Consider the following 25,237-nt stretch of genomic DNA (forward strand, 5'->3'; position numbering starts at 1 on the left):
TTAATATTGGGTCTGCCAAGAATCAGGAAAAGCAAGCACCATGATTACCAATGAATCCAATGCTGCTGTTGCTGAAATGATTTATGGTTTACGACATTTGATATCTATGCAGCCTTTTGTCAAAGTAAAAGAACGATGCAGTCGTGTTTTCGAACCAAACATCGTATTACTTTGCGTTGCTTTTTTCTAAATGATTTCCTGTTAGCTCGTATCAAGATTCTCTTTAAATATTCTTTTTTGAACTTGTCAGAAGGATATAAATAGTTTGCGGTGCAATACTTTTACCCAGTTCTATAAACTCGATCGATATTGTTGCTATTGTTATTGTATTTAGGATGCTATTAGGCGTGGCCACTTTTTACTTGAACAGCACTTCTAAACAGGCAATTCGTAATATACTGTAAGCAAGGCAAAACCCCATGTATTTAATAAAAATTATTTTCTAACTTGATTTCGAAAGATATACTTACGTATCCTTTGGCGTTAAGGTCAACTTTGGATTCGAGAACCTTCTTTGTTTGTTCCACATCATTTTTTAAAGCTGCTTCTTGCAACCGAAATTCGTTCTGAGCACCTAAATTAAAAAATAATATTTCCAGAATTAAAAATCGAAATGAAACATCTGCCACTAAAGAGATATTTAATAAGAATATTTCATGTCTTTTGTTATACGTACATTTTAAACATTATCAAGTTTACGATTGCTTTTATCAACATTTTCCAATAGTTATGAGAAATAAGGCATTTTATTGCGAAATTTGATGCCTTTATAAAAAAAAATTCTTATTTAATTTACTTAATTGGAATCTAACACTTTTGTAAGCAATCGTCAAATGTAAACAAATATTCACTATTCGCATCAAAATATTACTACAGTGTGTCCCAACAAAATAAAGCGACCTTGATTTTTTGTGACAACTGGACGTAAAAAAACGCACTTAGAACCAAACATATATAATTAAGAAAGTCTACATCTAAATGTCTACATCTACGTCTAGATCTAATGCATATTTACAATTCCTAAACTCAACAAAAAACATTTTTAAAAGCATACAACTCATCTCCTCCATTTCTACAAGAAAAAAACAAACATCGAATAAGTAAAAAATGGGAGAAAAAAGTGTCCTAACGAAATAAAACTACTTTTGATTATAGCTTAAATATCAGCCTGATTTTTTTTTTATCTAACTTAAGTTATAATAAACATATATGCAACATGTGATATGCAACACGCGCGCATGTGATATGCAACACATTTAAGCGCGTTTTTTTTTTCAAAGAAGTTTTGTCAATTTAGAATTAAAATTTTTTGTATTCTTTTAGTATTGTGATATGCAACATCACACATATTAAAAATAATGTGTGATGTTGCATATCATTTACCATCCCAGATCTGCAACTGTCTTCCTTAGCATCCATATTGTGTCAAATTTCAATGATGATAGCATTCAATTGTGTCACAGAAGGAAACTGCTTATTTTTGTATATAATCTTGCATGTAATCTTTGAAATCTGTGATAATATAGATGCTTATGTGGGTTTAATGAATGGTACGTAACATCCTAAATTTCTTGCCATAACCGATAAGTTCAAACTAAAATCAGAGGTGGCTTTACTTGAGGTAATTTTTTTCTTTCTTTTTTTTTAAAAATCTTTTTTTATGTTATTAAAACAGTCAAGATAATAAAACCCAGTAGAATTTCTGGACTGTGATGATTTAAACTACTAAATTTTTTAAAATTTTGAAATGCTTGTTTAAATTTCGTAAACTGTGTTTAAAATAACTGTAAAGCCATTTAAATCAATACGTAAAACACAAATATGTATCGTTCAAGACTTCATTGCTTCAAAATTTCATATATATTATCTGTGCGTATGTATTTAGGTCACTAAGATAACATATTACTCGAGCCTTGTAACAACGCAAGACATAGCGTGCAAAATTTTAAACGCTGGTAGGAATCTTTAAAAGCAAATGAAAAAACAATTTTTGGAGCGCTGTGAACTTCGTCAAAATTTCTAGTTTAATGAACGAAACCCTTTTTAGATTCAAGCAAAAGGGAAGCGTGACCCGTATATTGCATTAGTATTCTCGGGAGAATCATCCGGCTATTTTATTCCGTGTTCGCACGAATGTTACGTGTACTTGATTTATGCATCCTTGCAAATGCTTAAGATTTTACAAACCTAGAGTTACGTTTGCATTCCATCAGCTAGTTTGAAATTGCATAAAAGATTAAATAAAATTATGAACAAAAGCGGGCAATTTTATTTATAAGAATAAACTAAGATAGCTATTCTTAATAGATTCAGTTGTAAAAAGAAAAAATCTAATATAGTATTTACACTAATATAGTATTTAACTCTAATATAGTATTTACAAGGTTTATTACAACCATCATTCTGCCAAAAAATTATTGTTGGGGTGTTTGATTTGAATCAGGAAAATAAAAATATTACTTAACACGAATGTTACGTGTACTTGATTTATGTCTTCTTTAAGGATGCTTGCGAGTAACTCTAGATATGTAAATACCTAGAATTTCATTATGATTCCTTCAGCCAGTATGAAATTGCTTAAAAGATCAAATGAAATAATCAGTGTAGCTGGAGGATTTATTTATAAGAATAAATTAAAATAACTACTCTTAATAGATTCATTTGTATAATGAATTTTCATTATAATTAAAGATTAACTCTAATAAAATATAGTATTTGCAAAGTTTATTTGTCAGTCAGCCAGAACATTATTGATGGAGTATTTGATTTGAATCAGGAAAATAAAAATATTACTTAACACGAATGTTATGTGTACTTGATTTATGTTTTCATGTGGATGCTTGAGAGTAACTCTAGATATGTAAACGTCTAGAGTTATGTAATTCAGCTTTCCCTCAACTATTATGATATTGCCTGAAAGATTATATGAAATAATGAATATAAGGGGGGGGGATTTCATTTACAAGAATTTATTTAGATAATTACATTATCTTAATAAATTCTCAATAATTCTAATTCTTCTCTAAATAAATTCTTAATAACTCTAATTTTTCTTTAAATAAATTCTTAATAATTCTAATTCTTCTCTAAATAAATTCTTAATAATTCTAATTTTTCTTTAAATAAATTCTTAATAATTCTAATTCTTCTCTAAATAATTTCTTAATAATTCTAATTCTTCTTTAAATAAATTCTTAATAATTCTAATTCTTCTCTAAATAATTTCTTAATAATTCTAATTCTTCTTTAAACAAATTCTTAATAATTCTAATTCTTCTTTAAATAAATTCTTAATAATTCAAATTCTTCTTTAAACAAATTCTTAATAATTCTAATTCTTCTTTAAATAAATTCTTAATAATTCTAATTCTTCTTTAAATAAATTCTTAATAATTCTAATTCTTCTCTAAATAAATTCTTAATAATTCTAATTCTTCTCTAAATAAATTCTTAATAATTCTAGTTCTTCTCTAAATAAATTCTTAATAATTCTAGTTCTTCTCTAAATAAATTCTTAATAATAAATTGATTCATGAGAAAAATTAAATTCAAGATAAACTGTATTAAAAGATAGTATTTACAAGGTTTATTACTATTGTCAATTAGCCAGAATATTATTATTGAATCAAAAAAATTAGGGCGTTGTTGATTTGTGTCAGGAAAATAGCGAAACCAAAGAAATTCAGAAAACCGAATGGCAAGAACTATCATGAAGTATTAGTAGGAAAATTATGCAATCGATTGATCTTTAAGTATCAGTAACTGCTGCCATAGAATGATCCATAAATGACAGCAAAATGCTTTTAAGCGGATAGATATATTGATCAGAAAAAAGTAATCAACGATAATCGAGAAGAAAATTGTATATGTCTTAAAGTCATATCAAGAGTGCAATCAGTAAATTAGAGAGGAAATTAGCGAAATGAATTAACTTCTTTGGATAGTAGAGTAATGGATTAACTCACTTTAAAGATAACGGAAATATAAATAAGGGGATAAAGTCATATCAAGAGTGCAATCAGTAAATTAGAGAGGAAATTAGCGAAATGAATTAACTTCTTTGGATAGTAGAGTAATAGATTAACTCAGTTTAAAGATAACGGAATGGGTTAATTCTCTGTAATTTCGAAAATTGGAAAATAATGAATGAAAATCTAACATTGTAATAATTGTCAAACACAGTGCTATGCAATGTTGACGATGTTAGTATTTTTTTTAAAATTTAAAAAAAATTGTTAGGGATTAATGTTATTTGGGGATTAATTCTTTAGAAATTAAAATAAAAACCTTTACTTTGTTTAAAATACCTTTTAAAGTACTCGATGAGGTTTTGGAGCTCGAGCTAGAAGTAAAAACTGAATAACTAAACTTCTTTTAGGATTTCAGAAATCGCATCCCAAAATTAGTTATCAGAATCTTTAATTTTATCTGAAATGAATTGTTTACTTTATTTGATTAGAAATAATAGTTAAAAAAAATCGCTCATGAAATTTCGATGGACCGAATTCGTATGTAACTTGTTATATTTAACGGTCAAAAGTTATTCCATGACCTGAAATAAAAATTTTGATTTTTGGCAAAATTCATTGAATAAAATAAACTGCTGTTTGTAGAAAATGCAACACCATGAAGGAATCATCAGAATCAAATGAAATTCGCAGCAAATGTCAATTATAGGATATTATGCAAATTAATAAAGTTTCAGAGCCATCGCGCGTGCGTGGCGCGCGCAGCGCCCTCTGAATTGATGCTGAAAGCGTATAAATAAAGTGCTGTAGCGGGACGTTGAAAATAGTCTATGATTATTTGTTAGTGGCAAACGTTTAGTGAGACCTGAGTATGCCTCCACGACGGAAGAATAAGAAATTCAAGCAACTTACGGAGTTTGAACGAGGGAGGATAATCGGCCTTCGAGAAGGAGGATTTTCCTATCGCGCAATAGCAGCTCGTATGCAGCGGAACAGTTCCACAGTGATACGAGTTTGGAAGCAGTGGACCGACGAGCACCGAACAACTCGAAAAACAGGCACTGGACGACAGAAGGTGACGTCAGAGCGCGATGATCGACACCTGCTCCGCATGGCGGTGAATGATCGCACAGCTTCCTCCAGGCAGCTGGCAGCACATTGGTCTACTGCTACAGGTGTACAATTGTCGGCTTCGTCAATTCGTCGTCGTCTGCTGCGCCGTGGATTGCGTGCAAGGGTGCCATTATACAGGATTCCCCTCACGGCGGATCATCGACGGCTGCGTCGGCAGTGGGCTCTTGAGCACAGTGACTGGCGAGCTGATTGGCACCAAGTTGTCTTTTCAGATGAATCACGCTTCAATTTGTGGACCCATGATGGCCGTGTTCGTGTTAGACGTTATGCCGGTCAACGCTGCCTTCCTGAGTGTATTATTGAACGACATAGTGGTCGAACACCCGGAGTTATGGTCTGGGGTGCGATTTCGTATCATGGACGATCCAATTTGATACGAATTGAGGGTAATCTCAATAGCAACAGATACGTCCGTGAAGTGCTACAGCCCGAAGTCGTTCCTTTCCTTCAAGGCATCCCTGGAGCTATCTTTCAGCAGGATAATGCACGCCCACATGTTGCGCGGACTGTTAGAGACTTCTGTTCAGCACAACGCATGCAACTTCTTCCTTGGCCTGCTTATTCGCCGGATATGTCGCCTATTGAGCACGTGTGGGATATGGTTGGTCGGCGTCTCACTCGTGATCCGCGTCCTGCAGTTTCCAAAGACGAACTTTGGTTGCGCATACAAGCGATATGGAATTCTCTTCCTCAAGCAGATATTCAACATCTGTTTGACTCCATGCCACGTCGTATAGCAGCACTTATTGCAGCGCGTGGTGGCTGCACCAAATACTGATTTCGGACGCTTAATTTGTTTCTTTTGTTTTGAAAATTTCATCATTTATTTGTATCAGTACAAGTCGTTTCTGCATTAAATTTCATTTGATTCTGATGATTCTTTCATGGTGTTGCATTTTCTACAAACAGCAGTTTAGTTTCGACCTCTAAAGTAATTAAGACTGCTTTAACAGTAGTGATAAGAAATTTATTTTTTTAAAGTTATTAATTGTGATCTAATTAATGAAAGTTTTTTAAAAGATTCTAAATTTTTCAGATATCGTTGAAATAATACGAATAACCCAGGCAATAGAATCATTTCAGAAAAATACTAGATGCAATTATTTATTCATATTTAGTACTAATGAGAAAATTCCCCATTTTCGTTTCTTTGAATGCAAACTATTCTCCCATTGTTCAACAAAGAATTTTCTGTCGATGTCCGCTTAGAAGAATGAAAATAGTTCGTAATTTAATTATTCACGTTTTACTTCATTTGCTTATTGATTTTAAGAGGAAAATTAGGTTTTATTATATTCTAGTTATAAATTAATAAAATATCCTTGAATGACTTATATTTTCATTCTAAACATGCACAATCACGTATGACTTAACAGGACATAAGATTTTATCCTTTTGATTTAAAAACACTATTAAACACAACTTTGTTTTATACCAAATTAATTGGGCACAATTGCCTGTTTTGTATCTTGTGTGGAACACTTAATTAACTAACGTAGACTTTTAAATTATCCGATTTTTCCTTCGGGTAGTCAGACTGCTTGCCCGTTTCCTTTGCTTACAACACCTTTTCATCTACTTATCTTTACCGTATAATGTATCTTATTAACTTTTGTCCACCACTTCTCTTTACTAACTTCTGTCCACAATTGCTTTAATTAATTAGAAATAAACCTCACAATACCTCAAAAACTTTGGTTTCTCACGCCTGTTTAACTACAATACTTTTTGAAGTTATACTTCTTATGCGACTTCCAACAAGGTTGCGTTAAACGTTTAACGCTAAATTTTTATTGGCCGGGAAATCACGTGGTAGGATCCAGTTTTCCCTCATTCATTTCCATATTGTTTTGGTTCTCACTAGCATAAAAATAATAAAAGTCATAAAAATATTGTTTTTCTATAAATATTTTGTTAGTTTGTTTTGATACACATATAATTTAATAGGGTAGTATTTTTTATTTTCAAATTTAGTGGATAACAATTGTGAAAAATGAGTGAAAACAATCCCACGGAAAATGCGACGGATTTATAAGGTTATGTCAAGGTACGTCTCTTGTGAATATCAATTGATTGTTAGGTTTTCTCTTTTGAAATTACATTATGACGCATTCACATACTTTATTAATACAAATACATTTTCCATGGCGAGACGATGAGGCAACCACAAGCACTTCCACTGGCTCAAGAGGTCCACGAGGGAAAAATGCACAATATTGCCGTTATTACAGAGCACGGAAGCGAGCGGAGCAGGAAAAAGAGTCGTTGAATAGAACTAGGGATCCTTCTACGACTGCTGATTCTTCTACAAGTAACGTCGCAGGTTACGAAGTTTAACTTCTTCCGCGCAGAGGGACTCCACGCACTATTTTTTTTTTTATTTTTTATAAACCAAGCTGTAGATAAGGTATAACCACAAAAGGTTCTCTCTTCAAAAACTCCCAATTAAATTGATCAGATTACTTACAGTTCTTAATGTCGAATTTGTCTGACAAATCAGTTTAGCTGATTACGGTTCGTGTGTTGTTAATGTTACGGTTCGTGTGTCGTAAAGGTTCTCTCTCCAAAAACTATTAATTAATTGATTGACGTTGCGGGCCTTAAAGTCTATCCACCCTGCCCTAAGTGCAATGTGAACCAGTCTGCTCCTGACAAAACAACAATTGATTAGATTACTTACAGTTTTTAATGACGAATTCATATGGCAAAGCAGTTCAGCTGATTACAGTTCGTGTATGGCGCAAAACGGCAATATGGAGAAAAGTCATAGTTTTGTGAAAATGAAAAGCTTTTGTGGATTATTTTTTTAATATTTAAAAACTTACTCAAATGCTCATTTTCTGGGCTCATAAAAATTGGCAAAAACTGAGAATACGGCAGTGATTTTGATAATTTTCATTGGGGTGAAAAAATGTCGCCAAATTGGCGATTTTTAATTTTTTCTTCTTTTTTTTTGTCTGTACTAAAGCCTAGGTAATTATTCACTACAAGATTATATATATAAAGTTTAATATCATCGCATTGAGCTTTGCTTAAATGTCCATTCCTTCAGTATCAAGAAAGGTAACGCATTAATACTTTTTTTGTTGCTAATACAGTATAAAGTTAATAGAACGGACTTGTGTGAGATCAAAATACAGTCCATTCTGGTTAAAAGCTGCCAATGGAACTTGGTTTAGACAACATATAGATCATAAAAATTTGCATTTAAAAAATTAGTTCAAATTCTGACTACCCGGTGACAAAAAAAAGAACTCAATTTAGAAATACAAATTTATTACATTTTCATCGAACACTTGTTGAATGCTGTTTTTCAAAGCGCTGTTAGCAAAGAAAATTTTAAAAAATCATTAGTTTAAGTGCCTTACACTTAAATGCAAATTTTTCAAATTCAGAATTTGAACTAATTTTTAAAATTTGCATTTAAAAAATTAGTTCAAATTCTGACTATCCGGTGACAAAAAAAAAGAACTCAATTTAGAAATACAAATTTATTACATTTTCATCGAACACTTGTTGAATGCTGTTTTTCAAAGCGCTGTTAGCAAAGAAAATTTAAAAAAATCATTAGTTTAAGTGCCTTACACTTAAATGCAAATTTTTATGATCTATATGTTGTCTAAACCAAGTTCCATTGGCATCTCTTAACCAGAATGGACTGTATTTTGATCTCACACAAGTCCGTTCTATCAACTTTATACAGCATTAGCACCAAAAAAAAGTATTAATGCGTTACCTTTCTTGATATTGAAGGAATGGACATTTAAGCAAAGCTTAGCAAAATCCTCCTAAACATGAGAATGATGGATGCAATCGCTAAAAGATGCAAGCTGAAAACATCCTTATCCATCATTATCTCAATGTGAAGAGATTACTTAGTCATCCATACCTTCGATCCAGAGATTAATTTAGAATTGATTAAGACTAATGAACTCTTGTAAATCCTTCTCTGCGGGTTTAGTTTAAGTCTAAGACTATTTGTTTCATTTGATTGATTGCTCCGTATTTATTTTTAATGAATACCTAAGTTGGATGAGAACGCATTTTAAAGAGATAAGGTGGATTAAAAAAAATAATAATTTAGTAGTTTCAGTTTTCCTAATCTATTGTACCTTTTTTCCTTCCAAAATCAAATAAAAAATAATTAATTAAAGAATTTTTTTTACCCGAACATAGTTTTAATAAAGTAAAATAAGGCTGAAAATTACTCATGCAGACATTTTATTTTCCTGTGTAATTTTTCAAATTTAAAATCCCTTCAGTTTCTAAAGTATTTTTTAATTCAAACACTTTATCATTATTAACACTTAATTCAAACACTTTATCATTATTATTTTTTCTAAATTCAGTGTCATTAATTCCCCCCCCCATTTATTTTGACTATTAAATTTAAAAAATCAAAATAAAATTAGACCTCATGAACACATTCATAAAATTTTTTTGTTACATTTTATTGTATACTTTTATAACTTGGTGTTTATGAAAGTAAAAATAAACCTCAGCATAAAAATCTGTTAAAAACCACTATAAAAACTAAATCGGGTATTATAGTTTTTATATCTATATCTAGTGAAATTAATAGCTTAATTTGATACTGCTATTTACTTTTACGTCATTTTAAACTAAACTACACATTATAAAATATTTTAATCGTGTCGAATTGTTCCGTAATCACCACCCTTAATACATAAATTTATAATCCATGTAGAAACTAAAAGTAGAAGAGTACTCATTAGTATTAATATTTTAGCTTAAAATTAATATTTTAGTTTAAAAAAAAACAGTTATCAAGAGGAGATGAATCACTATTGAAGAAAACGAGATTAAAAATATCAAAATCAGTTTGATTACCAGATGAAATTTGAAAGTTTTCCCAATTGTCTATGTGTCGTACTGACAGTACTATTAAACATGTTTTAACCGATTATAAATGATTCAAACATTTGAGGAACAAACTTTTTGGTTGCTTTTACCCTGATCTTTTATCCTTGCTTAGTGACTCTATACATCACAAACTTATGCAGCTTATTAAAACAATAGGGCTATATCAATTACTCTAAAAAAGTAATAAATAAAAAAACTCTTAAACCTAGTGTCTGGCGCAGTATAGCCATTTCTGGCTTTTGTGCCAATAAACTCCAATCAACCATCTTCTCGCTATCCAACAAGTGTTCATGTTTTTAATCTCACTTTCCTCGTAAATAATTCTTCATTTTTCGAAGTTTTCTTTTAACTTATTTAAATATTAAATTTAGACCTTTTTTTGAAAAGAATTGGAAAAATATACATGAAGCCGTTGATCTTAGAACACCCAATACATTCTAAATATATATTCTTCTTGTAAACATTTAATGCATATTTTCTCTAGCTGTATAAATTTTTTTAATCTTTTTAGCATTGTTTTTCTTTACCTTTAATTTATACATTTCATTGAAAGCCAAGCATTTAGCTATGCGAAATGTAAGAATAGGTTAAATTTAAACTCCAAGATCCCGAGCTACCCAGGTAAGTTTTCTCATTTTGTCTCTTTTTTAATATCAGATTTAATTTATCATATTTTTTAATTCTTTGTTTTTAAATTGAGTGCACTATATCGCGTTTAGTACAGTATAGCTGCATCTAACTTTTACAACATTAATCCAGATTTATAACTTTTAATTGGTGGTATTACACATCGAAACAAAGCTTTTTATATTAAAGTCAGGTTATTCAAGTTAAGTAAAGCAGTTTTATGAAGTTAATTAATCTTACTCTTCGACTTTTATCAAGTTTTAAGTGCACCGCATCTGGTTCGCACCGAACACAGTTCTGACGCAAAATATCCTCAGTGGTAGACAGATCATGGGTTAACCCTTGCCATCAGTCTAACCGTGGGGGGTTTTCGTAGTGTTCCTCTCCATGTAACGCAAACGCGGGTTAGTTCCATCAAAAAGTCCACCACGATGGAAAATTTCTCCCAATATTTAACCAAGGAGTTACTTTATCTTTTGAACTGGGTTCATAATTACAAGAATGCAGAGTTGAACATTGGTAGTCGTAAACTCAAAAATTGGGTCGGCTGATCAACGACTGTAATAATAAAGTGCAGTATAGTTTATGATTTTATTCTCTAAAATAAAAATTTTTCTGATTTGTGTTATTACACCCAACTAACTTTAGTCAAATAAATTTTTAAAAAGCTAAAGAATTTTTAAATAAATTTCATAAAAAAATAGCTTTCTAATTCTAAGTAGCTAAAATATAATTTTTAAATAATAAAAAATAGTATATTTTATCTACGTAAAAGATCTGAAACTTTTTGCAGTTTATTTTCGTTTGGCAAACCAATATCTTTCTTAACTGAAATGAAAAAAAGTTATTTTCTTTTGATATTTGTTGGTTTGTGTCCAAGATACTGCCCATGTATTAAGGAAGTAAACTAATGAGTTTCTTGTTATGTTTTCATCCAATAACTGAATCTGTATCCTTATCATTAAATAGGAAATGTTTTCACTTGGCGCAAGATTTAATTAAGGTCAGAGACCGGATTTATAATATTTTTTTTGCGTCGTCACAGAATTTTACTATAATTTTTCAGTAAATATAAAGCTGTTAAGAGAAATGGGAAGGAATATTTTTTAAGCAGACTAATGCAGAAATTGCATTTCTTTTTAAATCAGTTTTGAGCCCACGGCTTATTTTTATTTACAGTACTTTTAAAGCCGCTTATGTAAAGAAAATAAAGATTTTTATTCTTAATACAGTGTAAATATTTTTTCAATAAGACAAACCTGCCAATTCTCACTAAAATATAATTTTTCAAAGTGCATCTTCTTCCGTAGCTGGCATTTCTCTCCCCCCTCATCCCGCAGGCCATAATCAATAACAGACTCTTCGTACTTCTTTTTTTACTTTGAATTTAATTTTTTTTCTGTTCTTTCATTTTAGTTTTAAATTCATTTTTCTAAGTAGGGGAGAGTGGGGTCAATCGTAACATTTTTTACTTAATTATTTTTAACTAACAAAAAATCCAATATATTATTAGTATTAATTGACAGACGAGTAAAGTAGACTATCCTCTACTAAAAAAATGATTACCTTATTTTAAATGTTATGATATTAGTTATTAACAATTTTTCACAGTCGTGCACTTGTTACAATTGTCCCCACTTACGGGGTCAATTGTAACAGTTCATAAATTCAACTGAAACATAGTTAATTATACATATTATCATAGTTGTGATATATTTTTTTTATTGATCAAAATAGTAGTGATATTTTAGAAGTGAAAATAATAATGAGTAGAGACCTAAAGGGTTAAACTTTTAACTATAAGGGGTTAAAAATTTTAATTTATGCCGCGAAAGGTGACAAATAAAATAATGCACATGCAACATAATATAAATGATATAGGAAACTATTGGTGGCTCTTAAAGAGTTAAGTAATGCTTTGTAAACATAAAATTATTTATTTTCAGCTGTTAGAATCGTCCTTTTACTTATTGTTACAATCGTCCCCAAGACGCCATTTCAGCTTCATTTGTTAAAAACAATGCTAGTTAATTAACGAAACTAATTTTTTTAATTGAAATGTTAATTAAGGTGTCCACATAAACATATTCGGTTAATAATTTTTATTTGTTCAAACAAAATTACTTTGTTACAATATAATATTCTAATGCCAAAAAAAGTACTTACGTAGCGTGAAAATATATTTTGTGATGTAACTCTTTCAAAAGTACATAAAAATGGTTGCCAGCAGGGGTGTACATGTAGATTTATTAAATACACCTTGTGCGCCACCTAGGAACAAAATCTAGAACCCGACACTCGAAATTTTTGCTCTGTTATAATCGTACCCTGTTACAATTGACCCCACTCTCCCCTATCATTGAAATCAATTTGTGGATTTAAAGCAGATAATAACATAAATTTCTAATTTCTGGTACTTTTTGATTTGATTAAAAAATTATTGTTTGCCGCTGCGTGTAATTTTTTGGATCTTTTGAAATTAAGGATTTTCTTTTTGAGAGAAAAAGACTTTACTTCCATAGCATCAATTTTACCTTGGTCCCGGTTGGCGTCAATATTGGTCCTATATGAATATGCATCAAGGGACCAATATTGGGATGTCTAGATTTGTAAACATTGGTCCTATATTATAGGACAAATATTGGCCTTTATGTGGCCGATATAGGGTTTATATTGGCTGAATAATAAAGATAAAATATTGGGTGAATCTGACAATTCTATATAGGGTCGATATTGGTTGAAAGTGGCTGTAAAATATCGGGCGTATCGGACAATTCTATATAAGGCCAATATCAGAAAATAATGACGCCTTGAACCGTTATTGAATAAAGATTCGTAAATGTTGAATCAATGAGGGGTCGAGTTATTTTTCTGCTAGGGTTCCTTTGTGTTAACCCATAGAGAACTATTGGTAACACATAAATTATTTAATAAAATAAGGGAAGTTTTATTATTTAATAACTTTTATGTACATATTTTAATTATCAGAAGGAGTATTTCGAATGTAGTAATCAAATCAGTATCATCAGTCATAAGTATTTTTTAAAATTTTGCAAATCTTGGATAATAAAACACCTACCAGGCAATTTTAAAATAAATAAGGTGATCATATCAATCTAGAGAGTGAAATTAAAATTTTATAAGGTATGCGCTGAAGAAATAGTTTTAAAAATGATTATATAGCTCTTAGGGCTACGGCAATGGAATTTCGAGATTTTCAAAAGCTTAGTTTTTCTTTAAATCATTGAAATAAGCCATGAGGGCTCAGGGGATAGAGCTTTCGCCTTCCAATGAGGTGAACCGGGTTTGAAACCCACCAATGGCTCGTCGATAAGAATCCGGCTTGCACCGACCACAGTGCTGACGTGAAATATCCTCAATGGTAGATGGTGTTGTAAAATTTGGTAATTTTATAGTGATACCTTAGAGCTTGGCATAAAAATCATTTATTCAGTTAAATTAACTTTTCAGTTTTGTATTTTTTACTAAATATGTGGTAATAAGAATCATAATTTTGAAAATCAAAATTATTTCTGGTTAACCATTACCATAGGAATGGAAAAATTACCAAATGAATGGTTTAAAAACCGTATATTTTGGTTTCATTACCAGAATTGTGACTTTATTTTAATCAGAAATGTTATTACTGTACAGTACGGTTCTTTTTGTACAGTTCTTTTTTTCCTTGTAAGAACAAAGAAAAACTTATGCTTCATATATTTTTTAAAGGAAATTAAATCTCCTCTTTCTAGCTTCTCTTTAACTTAGTGCTGATCTACATAAAAGCAGACTTTATGGAAGTTAAAATGGAGTATGTTAAATAATGAAAAGGTTAATTTGCAGAAGCTTTATAAAATAAATGCATGAAATATGATAAACGACCTTTTAAATAAATTAAATCCATGAAACCTGAGAATTTAAGTAAATGTATTTTCATTTTCTCTTAAAATGCACTTGTTTTATTATTAACATATTTTAAAAGAATGAAAAGGAATTTTCATAATTTGAGTAAAATAGCGAAAAGATCAAATTATCCATCAAATTTAAAAATATGAGAAATTTTAAAACTGACATTCTATAAAATTGTGCACTCAGCATCAAAAGTCAAATATCGACATAATTTATTTCATTTTAACATTGCTAAGACAAAGCATTGGAAAGAAACAGCAAGAAAAAAGGCGGAAAATTGCAATTCTTTTTTAAATACTTTTTTTAATCGGTTCATATAATTTGTTTGAATGAATGTGTGAACTTACACGCTGCAAGCTACGAAATTACTGTAATAATTACTTTTTTTCGTAGTTTGTATTGTTATACGCGCTTTTTTTTTCTTAAAAAAGGAATGTAATACTCTACTTTTTTTCTTAAAAAAGTAGTGTTAATTCGTTATTTTTTTCTTATAAAAGTAGTGTAATACGCTACTTCTTTTTTCTTAGCAAAAAAAGTAGTGTAATACGCTCTTTCTTTTTCCTTAAAAAAGTAATGCAATACACTATTTCTTTTTTCTTACAAAAAAAGAGTGCAATACGCTACTTTTTTCTTTAAAAAAGTAATATAATTTATTACTTCTTTTTCCTTAATAGTGTAATACGATACTTCTTTTTCCTTAAAAAAGTAATGTAATACACTACTTTTTTCTTACAAAAAAAGAGTGTACTACGCTACTCTTTTTCCTTAAAAAGAGTAATGTAATACGCTACTTTTTTTCCTTAAAAGTAGTGCAATACGCTACTTTGTTTTCTTAAAATAAAAGTAGCGTAGTCAGTTTTGCGTGCCATACGAAAATTCACTTGTTTTTAGCGATTCCTGCCAAATAGTACAATAATGTTAGTTTTATAAAGAAATAAGATTCAAACAATTAGTGACTATAAATAATCGGAAAGTAGTAATGTATAATAATAAGACCTTAATATAGTTATGAATAATATCTAATTTATTACGTTGATCATAGTATATTCATATCTTCAAATACCTATCTACACGCATGGCTAAAAATTAAATACGTGCATGTTATTTCAATTGCTCTGTAACTGTCTATGTACTTTAATTCTTAGAGGCTATTAAAGAGATATAGACTCTTAACATAGCTATAAATATTTAATAATTTCCAGGCGTTCATTAAATAAAATCTTCTCTTCTGAGAAAGTTGAAGCTTGAAAGCCAGTCAAAAGTAATTCTTAATAAGTTTTAAGTTTGTGAGAGCAATATTTTGCTATTTTAATTTATTCCGCAGAGGGCTGATCGTAAAGACGCTGTTACCAGTAGAACACCGAAGGCAAGCATCACTGGCTGCGGTCAGTAAGCGGGTGGGTGACCACTTTGATCAGCCTGCGTAGGGACCAAGGGTGCGTGGTATCGGTCATCATTAAACGTTTCTTCCGTAAAGCACTCTACTTCGCTCGCAGGTCGTCGGGCTGCCAAAGCAGGGAAGCCATCCTCTCTGCAGAGGATCAAAATTGCGACTGGGAATCGACACTCAATGATGATCCCAGACCGTCGCCAATAGCTCATTGTGCAGCTCTAGAGTGACGTAAATAAAGTACTTATCTATTTTAATCTATTGAAAAAACGATGTTCTGAAAATTTTGTTTCATTTCATTATTTTTTCGAATGTTTTTTAAACTAAATGGTGGATCGAATAAATTATTTAATGTTTACATATTATTTTCAGAAACTGCTGATTTTTTAGATCACTAAGATGCAAAAGAAATTAAATCAATACAAATTTTTTATTTATTTACGAGATAAGAATCGTTTTTTTACACCCAGGAGAAATTATGCATCTGCGCTTTGCATTCGAATGCTTATTGCACTAGACTTTAATACCACTAGTCTGAGAAACTAATCTCGTTGCACTGATAGAACCTGAAAATGAATTTTGACATTTGAGAGAATTGTCATTACAAAAAAATTTTGACATTACAAAAAATTTTTGTAGCATCTTAAAATGCATTTAAAGAAACATAATATCCATTCAAAAGACGGTCATTGTTTCGTAGATTAGTCAACTTTAATAATAGCATTGTATCGATATTTTTTAGTTCATTCCAAATGGATTAACTTTCCTCCCAAAAGAATTAATAGCTACTTCCGTATCCTTCCGCTAAGCTCCGCTGCAGCATCTGTGGTGAATTTGATTCATTTTCTATGAGTGCTTTTCCCACAAGAAGAGGTCTATATTTTCTTAAGTAGCTTTTATTTGTCTTGCAGTCTTGTTTTTGTTTCTCTTTTCTGTAGCCTATAGTGAACACAAAAGAAAAATCTGTCCATCCGCAATTTTTTTTTGTTTTGTTTTTGCTGTTTACAACTAACCAGCCAAAGCTAAATGGGTTTATTTTGGAAATTCTTTTGGGGTGAAAGTAAAACTTATTTTAAAATTCGGACCACGAAATCACTTAGAACAGTATTTTACGATCAAACTTATGAAGTGAAATCGATGCTGCTGCTGTATAAAATATTATTTGAAACTATCTCTTATGATTTGAAAATTTTATCTCTAAACTCATGCAAGATGTAATCATAATTTTTTTTAAATTAAAATATTGTGAATTTTGTAATTATTCATAAAGTATACAATATAGAATAGAATATCGGGTAAATAACCGCCACGGTTTGTTGGTACATATTCTCTCTCTTTTTTAAATTCTTATTTTTATTTTATAACCGTCGTTGAACAATCGACCCACTTTTGGGCTGATGACTACTAATGTTCAACTCAGTAGCCTTGTAATTTTGAACACAATTTAGAAATCAAGGAAATTCCTGAATCAAGTATTGTGAGATATTTGCTATTGCGGAGGACTTTTTGATGGAACTAACCCGCATTTGCGTTACACGGAGAGGAAAAACCAAGAAAACCTCCCATGGTTAGCCCGATGGCAAGTGGATTCTAACCCATGATCCGTTCTACCACAGGGGATATTTTGCTTTAAATTTGTAGTCGGTGCAAGCCGGGTGCGGACTTCATATCAATCAGTCATCCCTGGGATTCGAATCCGTTTCACCTCACATGGAGGTGAACGCTCTATTCTCTGAGATCCACTGCTCTTTGTTTGAAATTTGATCGTTTTGCATAAATGTGGAGGGATATCATTGATACATCGTATAATTTCTTCCTTCGAGGTATAGGAGGTATAGGCTTGTCGGCTTAAATCTTAGAATTGAAAAAAAAAAAGGTTTTTTGGCTTTAAATCGCATGATTTAAGTGGCCATTTCTGATGATCAGAACTGAGGAAAGGGATCAAAATTGCTAACAGTGAATACGCGTACTCGTAACTCTTTATTTTAACACTAATAACTGTGAATTGTCAACATTGTATTGCACAATATGCGCAAAACTGAATTCTTGTGTAAATTTTTTTATGCTCTACAAATGCAGATTATTAAAAATGCACTATAAATATTATTTATTTTTTAAAAAACTCGCTGATAATGAAAAAAAGGGAATCAAATCGTTCACAACCTAGCAATATATTTTTGAAATATATTCGTATGTAACTTTAAGTTTTATATTTCAAATCACTTTTGAAACTTCTAGAAAATGGGTGCCTTTTTTGAGCGCTTGAAGCATGTCGACTTTTATATCCACTCTGTATGGATGGTGTTTTTTTACACTAGGGAGCGCTACAAGCTCTTGACCACCTAAACATCCGGATTACTGTTTTTGGTGTGTTTTGAAGCCATTTGGCTCACAATGTGATCATTATGTTATGAGACTCTCTGGAGTCTTGTATACTTACATTTGTTACCTGATTTATTATTTGTGTTTAAAAGAAGAATCGTTATAAGAATCGTCATTGAAAGACCTGTCATTTCAAGTAGTAAGAATTGCCATCTGATAAAAGAATCATTATTAAACACTTCTTACTTTGTCAACAATGTACCAACTTCGAAATTTAAACCTAAATAATAATTTGTAAATGAACTTAATCGCGCAGCTCGAGCAATATGCTAATACTAACGTACTATGGTGCACGGCTTGCACCGAGAGCAAACAGTAATAAACAAGTAAAAAGATGTCAAATCAGAACTGCCAAAAGAGCGAGTTCATTCTAAATCTAGCAACCATGTCACCTTTTTTAACAATACATTTCTAAATAACTAAATCAAATTTTAACTTCAAACTCACCAGGATTACTTTATATTATTAATATCTTATGAAATTCAGCAGTTTCTAGCTTAGAAATTACATAATGTATTTCTTTTATTAAAAACCAAACTATCTGTTTGAAAATACGCCTCGCAGAACAAGCTGTAGTAAGCAGCTGTATACTTTCTAACCGGAAGTAGAGCAGGTCAAGAGCTCGAGATGTTGTTGTTTACATTTATATTGAAAACACTATCTTTATTTTTGATGCAAATGAAGTTTTATAATCAGGTAATAGCGTAGCCTTTTATTTAATTTAAGCACAATTCCGTAAAATATTTTTAATTTTATAAGATCTGCATCGTGCATTTTAAAATCGTGCATACTGCCACGGTTTTATCACCATGTTGTGCACAAATAATGACCTGAGAACAGCTTGAAACTGATATAAGAACATAATTAACAGCATTTATATTTTGAATATTAAATTTTCTGAAAGGAAAGGCAATATTAAAATAAATATTAACTTTAAATTATCACCCATTTCCTTAATCCATTCATGATATTTTTTATAGTTAACTTATTTATTCTAGTAATAACACGCCAAGAGATGACTGTTTTGAGTGAAGTTATGAATGAAAAATTCTATTCCTTTGCATGTTTCAACTTTACTATGTCGAGTGTGCTACAGAACTTTAAAAGCTGTTATGCCAGTTTTAATTGGTAAAACTTTGATTAATTATTTTCTGTGACGCTGAGAGAAGTGCTTCGTTCATTAATTATAAAACTTCTACCCATCCTTAAAAGTGAATAGTTACTGCGTCTTTAAATGAATAGAAGAATGTTATAGTAATCACATTTTGAACTTTAGAAGAATTCAGATTTTTAATAATTACATTAATAAATATTTTAATGAATAACTTAATGTAGAGACGTTATAAGTATGAAATAGTTTTCCTAAACTGTTTTTTAAGTGTCTCGTCTATTTCAACTACTTGAAAATAAAATAATAAAAATTATGAAATGAAGTGATTTATTTCATTAAATACTCTTAATCTAAGGGTCATGTGATAATTAATTTCCTAAATTTTAAGTAAAAAAAATTTATTTTTGCTTAACTTTTTTTAACATATAATCAAGCATTTCGCCAAAGAATTGAACTCTCAATTAATCTGGCCTTCTGTGTTTGTTATGAGCGAGTCATCAATTACATTTTTGTGAATATAGATGTCTCTAAAGTCTAAAGTTATTTATTTAAAACACTATTGTTACTTTTATTTCTTTAAGGCTATTTCTTAAAAATATTTTCATAAATCTGTTTCATTACGTAAAGTAATGAGCAATGGGCATAATCAAAATTGGCGTCTGTAGTTGACTGATTGACTGGCAAATCTCTGTTCTGCGCTCGTGCAAAATTCGCAAAATGTTGCTCTTTATGACAAGTATACAATGACTATACCTTGGAGCCGCGATAGCTCAGGGGATAGAACGTTCGCCTTCCAATGAGGTAAACCGGGTTCGAATCCCAGTGATGGCTGGTTGATACGTATCCGGCTTGCAGCGATCACAATACTGACGTAAAATATCTTCAGTGGCAGGCGGATCATTGGTTAAAGTCCCCTTGCAGTCAGGCTATCCGTGGGAGATTTTCGTGGTTTTCTTCTCCATCGAACGCAAATGCGGGTCAGTTCCATCAAAAACTCTACGAAGACTAATTTTATCCCGTTACTTGATCCAGGAGTTCCCTTGTCTTCTGGATTTGGCTCAAAATTACGATGCTACAGAGTTGAACGTTAGTAGTCATAAACCCAAAAAATTGAGTTGGCTGTTCAACGACGGTTATAAAATAAAAATACTATACCCTGAGCCGTGATGGCGCAGGAGATAGAGCTCTTGCCTGTCAATGAGTTTACCTGGATTCGAATTCCAGCGATGGCTTGTCGGCTATCATTGTTTCACTAATTTTGTTTTTACCATTATTTTAAATTTTTTTTTCTTTACAAACTTTACGTTTTCTGCTTCAGATCTCTATGGTTTTCCTTTATTCGCTCCTGGCGAGTCTTGGCAATGGTCGTCTAGTTTTAAGTGCTCGAAAGATGTCGACTTATACCACTTTCTTATTTTTTTAAGCAAATGAAATTTTATATCTCATAACCACCGCCGAATAGCCACCCTAGTCTGTGTTTACGACTACCAATGTTCAACTCTTTGTAATTTTGAATCCAACCCAGAAGACAAGGGAACTCCTTGATCAAGCATTGGGACGAACTAGCCTTGGTGGAGGACTATCAACCATATCTTTTCGCTTTACATTCTTAGCATTATTCATTTAACATTTTATTTTATGGTATATCAAAAATAACAATCGCATACCATATTTTGTTTTTACAGAAATGTATTATTATTTAGAGTCGCATTACATGAAGTAACATAAAACGTGAAAGAAGTTTAATGAAAGTCAAATTAGACACAGAAATGAATTTTTAAGTAGAAAGAAATTTTGAGCGAGAATGTTTTCAAAAACGTAGAGAGAAAAAGTTTGAAAAACTCATCTATCATTCATAGAAAGACGATGCAACTTGTTTATTTCCTTCAGGGATCCCTCGGTAGAGGCACAATAACGAACTTTGTGTGTGTGGATCAGCCTCGAAAATATATAAAAGAAGGAAAATATATCCCTGTTTTGTAGAGTGAGTAACAAGAATGAAAGAAATATTTCTTTTTTTTTTGTAAAGAAAATATTCTTTGCTGTGAGCTGTCATTTTGGATTAACTTATATTTTTGTCTTGGATGGGAAAAATAGTTTTAAATTTAGAGTAAAATGTAGAATAATAAGCGTTTGTTGTATGCGATGAGAATTAGTTAAGTAAAAGTATTAAGGTAAAAATAGTTTGTATCATAAGTTAGAAAATGTAATTTGTTAAACGTTTTATTCGCTACCTACAAATTAGCTCACCTTATCTTATGTTAATAAATTTTTAAGTAAAAAGGTTTTCCAGAAAAAATAATTGTTCATACTTCAATATGCGAAACCTTTTAGCATAAATGTTTAGTTATAAAAAAAAGCTATTTTCAACAATATTTAACTCAGAACTCTTTTAAAATCATTTGATAACAAATCAAAATATAACAATAATACATGAACAAATGTAATCTTCAATTCTCTAGCTAGATGAACATTGCAACCTGATTATCCGCTTCTCTTTATTATCATTTTTTTAAAACCGTTTTTTAATTTTATTTTGTTATATTTCTAGAGATTTGTAAGAATAACCTCAAATTTCCTCTCCATGCTTTATTCAAAATGTATAATATATATATATATATATATATATATATATATATATATATATATATATATATATATATATATATATATATATATATATATATATATATATATATATATATATATATATATATATATATATATATATATATATATATATATATATATATATATATATATATATAAAAGCCAGAAAACAAAATACGGAAAATAAATATGTTGAATCTCACACTCATCAGCTCACACGTTACACTTATTTATAAAGAAAAAGAGTGCTTTCTAATATTGTATTAATATAGCCAAAGCAAAATATATTAATACAATAGTGTGAGTAACACAAAGAAAAAGAAAGGAACCGATTCGAAAATGAAACATAACAAACAAAATGACACAAATTTCAAGAACTTTTGAATTGATATATTTTGTATTGATATATATTGTATTGATGTATTTTGCCTTGACTATATTAATACAATCTTAAAAAGCATTATTTTGCGATAAAATCGCGTGAGATGAGGATAAAATATCTTTAGTTTGTTTTCGTTTACAGCTTTTCCTTTTCATTTAAAAAAAAATTTTAATTATTTTTTAAGACTTTTTTTTAAAACTTTGTGTGTGCTTTTAAAGATGTAATGCGCTTTAATATGTCCATTTAAAATTTATAATATGGTTCCTCATATTTATTTAATAGAGTAATGCATTAAATAAAATGTATAATTTTTGGTATTAGAATAAAACAATTTAGAATTTAAATTTCTAGCAGTTCTCTTTTTATCTCTTACCGCTTTGAATTTTTCGAATGTTAAATTTCTACAAACAGTTGACTCTTGAACCGAAAGACGTGATACCTCGAATAAAGATATATTATCTTTAGAGCAAGTTAATTAGAGAGTTTGATGTCGTGTCTTTCACAATAAAATAATGAATACAATCGTTCGCAGTGAGCACATTAGAAAGCTACTATGGTAATTAATGACATCACACATACACTTTGAAGTGGTATCCATGTATTGTAGGCAACATTTGAAACTAACAAGCCAGTAACTAAAGAGCATTGAGTTAATACGAGGACAATATTATGGCGATTCCCTTAATGATTCTCTCATTTGTGTTGTGCTACATCGATTTATTTGAAGCGGTCGTGTTTTAGAGAGAGGAAACAATCATAATAATACACTAGAACGCCCAAGTTCAGTTGTGCAATTTCAGATGTGATGTTGCTTTGAATATGCATTTCACCATTTAAAAAGTAAAGCATGTTAAAAAAGCATTTACATCGAAATGCTGAAAAAAATCAATCATACTAAGTTCTAACATTTTGTATAAAGTCTTTTTTTTCGACTATTCTTGTGTTCTAATATTTAATGGTAATATAAAAGAATTATGATAGTTAATGCATTATATCAAACACACCTGTACACGAATTTTATGTTAAAATGAATGTTTTATTTATTTTTTTACGAGGGACATTTAAAGTACATAAGTCTTCAACATTACTTGATCCTGATATTTTCATCCATTTATTAATGATTTGCAAAGCCCAAATGAATTCGCGTGAATGCAACAGGTTAAATGGACTTTTTTTTTGGGTGTATGCCAAATATATAACTCCGAATTTTTTAAGAGTTTTTATGACATAATATAAAATAGATATCGTGATTCATAATATAAAACTGATTATGAGATTCATAATATAAAACAGATTATAAGATTCATAATATTAAGAAAGATTATACAAAAATAAATATGATTGCACAAAATAATATATGATATAATATAAAATAGGTACCTTGACTTATTGTTTAAAATAGACACCTTGATTCATAATTTAAAATAGAAACTTTGATTCCTAATATGAAATAGATACATTTATTCCTAATATGAAATAGATACCTTGATTCCTAATATAAAATAGATACCTTGATTCCTAATATGAAATAAATATCTTCATTCCTAATATAAAATAGATACTTTGATTCCTAATATGAAATAGATACCTTGATTCATAATTTAAAATGGATACTTTGATTCATAATATAAAATAGAGACCCTGATTCCTAATATGAAATAGATACCTCCATTCTTAATATAAAATAGATACCTTGATTCATAATATAAAATAGATACTTTGATTCATATTATTAAATCGATACTTTGATTCGTAATATAAGATACATTACAAGATTCAAAGTATAAAGAAATATTATACGAAAATAAATATGAATCATTATAGAAAACTAAAGTACTACATGGTTTATAATCGAAAATAGAAACCTGATTTAAAATCTGAATGTGGTTAAATTAATGTCGATGATATGTATACTTATCAGAAATTATTCTGAAATAAATTGACTCTTACTTTATATAAACTAAAAAATGATAATTGTTATCGATTTCCTGATTAATGTAAATAATGAATAATTTAAACAATGGAAGTATATATTCATTAATCAGGTGTAAAAAGTATGTTTCCATTAATTTTTTAAAAAAATATTTTGTATTGAAAGTGTTTTACTAAAAATGCATAGCTAAATAAATAAAATACTGTATATTATTAAATAAAAAAATTAGATGAGTTAAGAAAGTTAGGTTTGTGTCAAATAATGTTATAATATTTCATGATAATATTTTTTGAAAAATAACCTTTTATTGCCTATTTACGACTGTCTGTGGTAATTTCAGTATGAACCATAAAAATTATATTATTTATTTCTTAAATTAGGCAGTTTTTAATAAAATACATTAAATTTTTAAAAAAAAGCATAAGATAAAATTAATAGCTTCTTTGAGGACATGCATACAATGACCACAATTCATATAGCTCTTCTTGGAATAAATGTTAGTTCAAATTTTCCGGCCCAGTTAAGAGCTAATGATTTTTTCCTTTTTCAAGTTTTTTTTCCTTTTTTGCCTACATTTGGCACAAATTATTCGTTTCAGCTTGAGGCATTCATGGTTTCCTTCGATGCTAATAATTCGAACATGAAAAATTTTCGCAAATAAATAATTTCGAATATAAAAGGAGCCACTGTTTAAGTGCCTTAAACTGGAACCAAAGTTATATTCTTGCAATGAAGTGCATATCTGTGCATTAGAACGGATAAATAACTTAAATATTTTAATAGTCATTAAACCCATTTTAAAAATCGGCAATTTGGCGTCATTTTTTCACTTAGAGGAAAATTATAGAAACCGCTGCCTTATTCTCATTTTAATTTGCCTTATTCTCAGTAAAATCCCTTATTCTCA

At 30.0% G+C, this 25,237-nt stretch overlaps 1 protein-coding gene across 7 annotated transcripts in view; it reads right to left on the minus strand.

Moving 5' to 3' along the window:
• LOC107440500 (uncharacterized) overlaps positions 1-25,237 on the minus strand; it is a 176,639-nt gene that overhangs the window by 62,618 nt on the left and 88,784 nt on the right. For all 7 annotated transcript variants that reach the window (XM_071186468.2, XM_043052913.3, XM_087152230.1 and 4 more), the window contains one exon: positions 471-574. In XM_071186468.2, coding sequence (XP_071042569.1) covers positions 471-574 — 104 coding nt within the window. The remainder of the gene's footprint in view (positions 1-470; positions 575-25,237) is intronic.

The sequence above is a fragment of the Parasteatoda tepidariorum genome, chromosome 9 (assembly GCF_982258835.1).
Source record: "Parasteatoda tepidariorum strain Cologne lab strain chromosome 9, Ptep-v5.0, whole genome shotgun sequence".
NCBI lineage: Eukaryota > Metazoa > Arthropoda > Arachnida > Araneae > Theridiidae > Parasteatoda > Parasteatoda tepidariorum.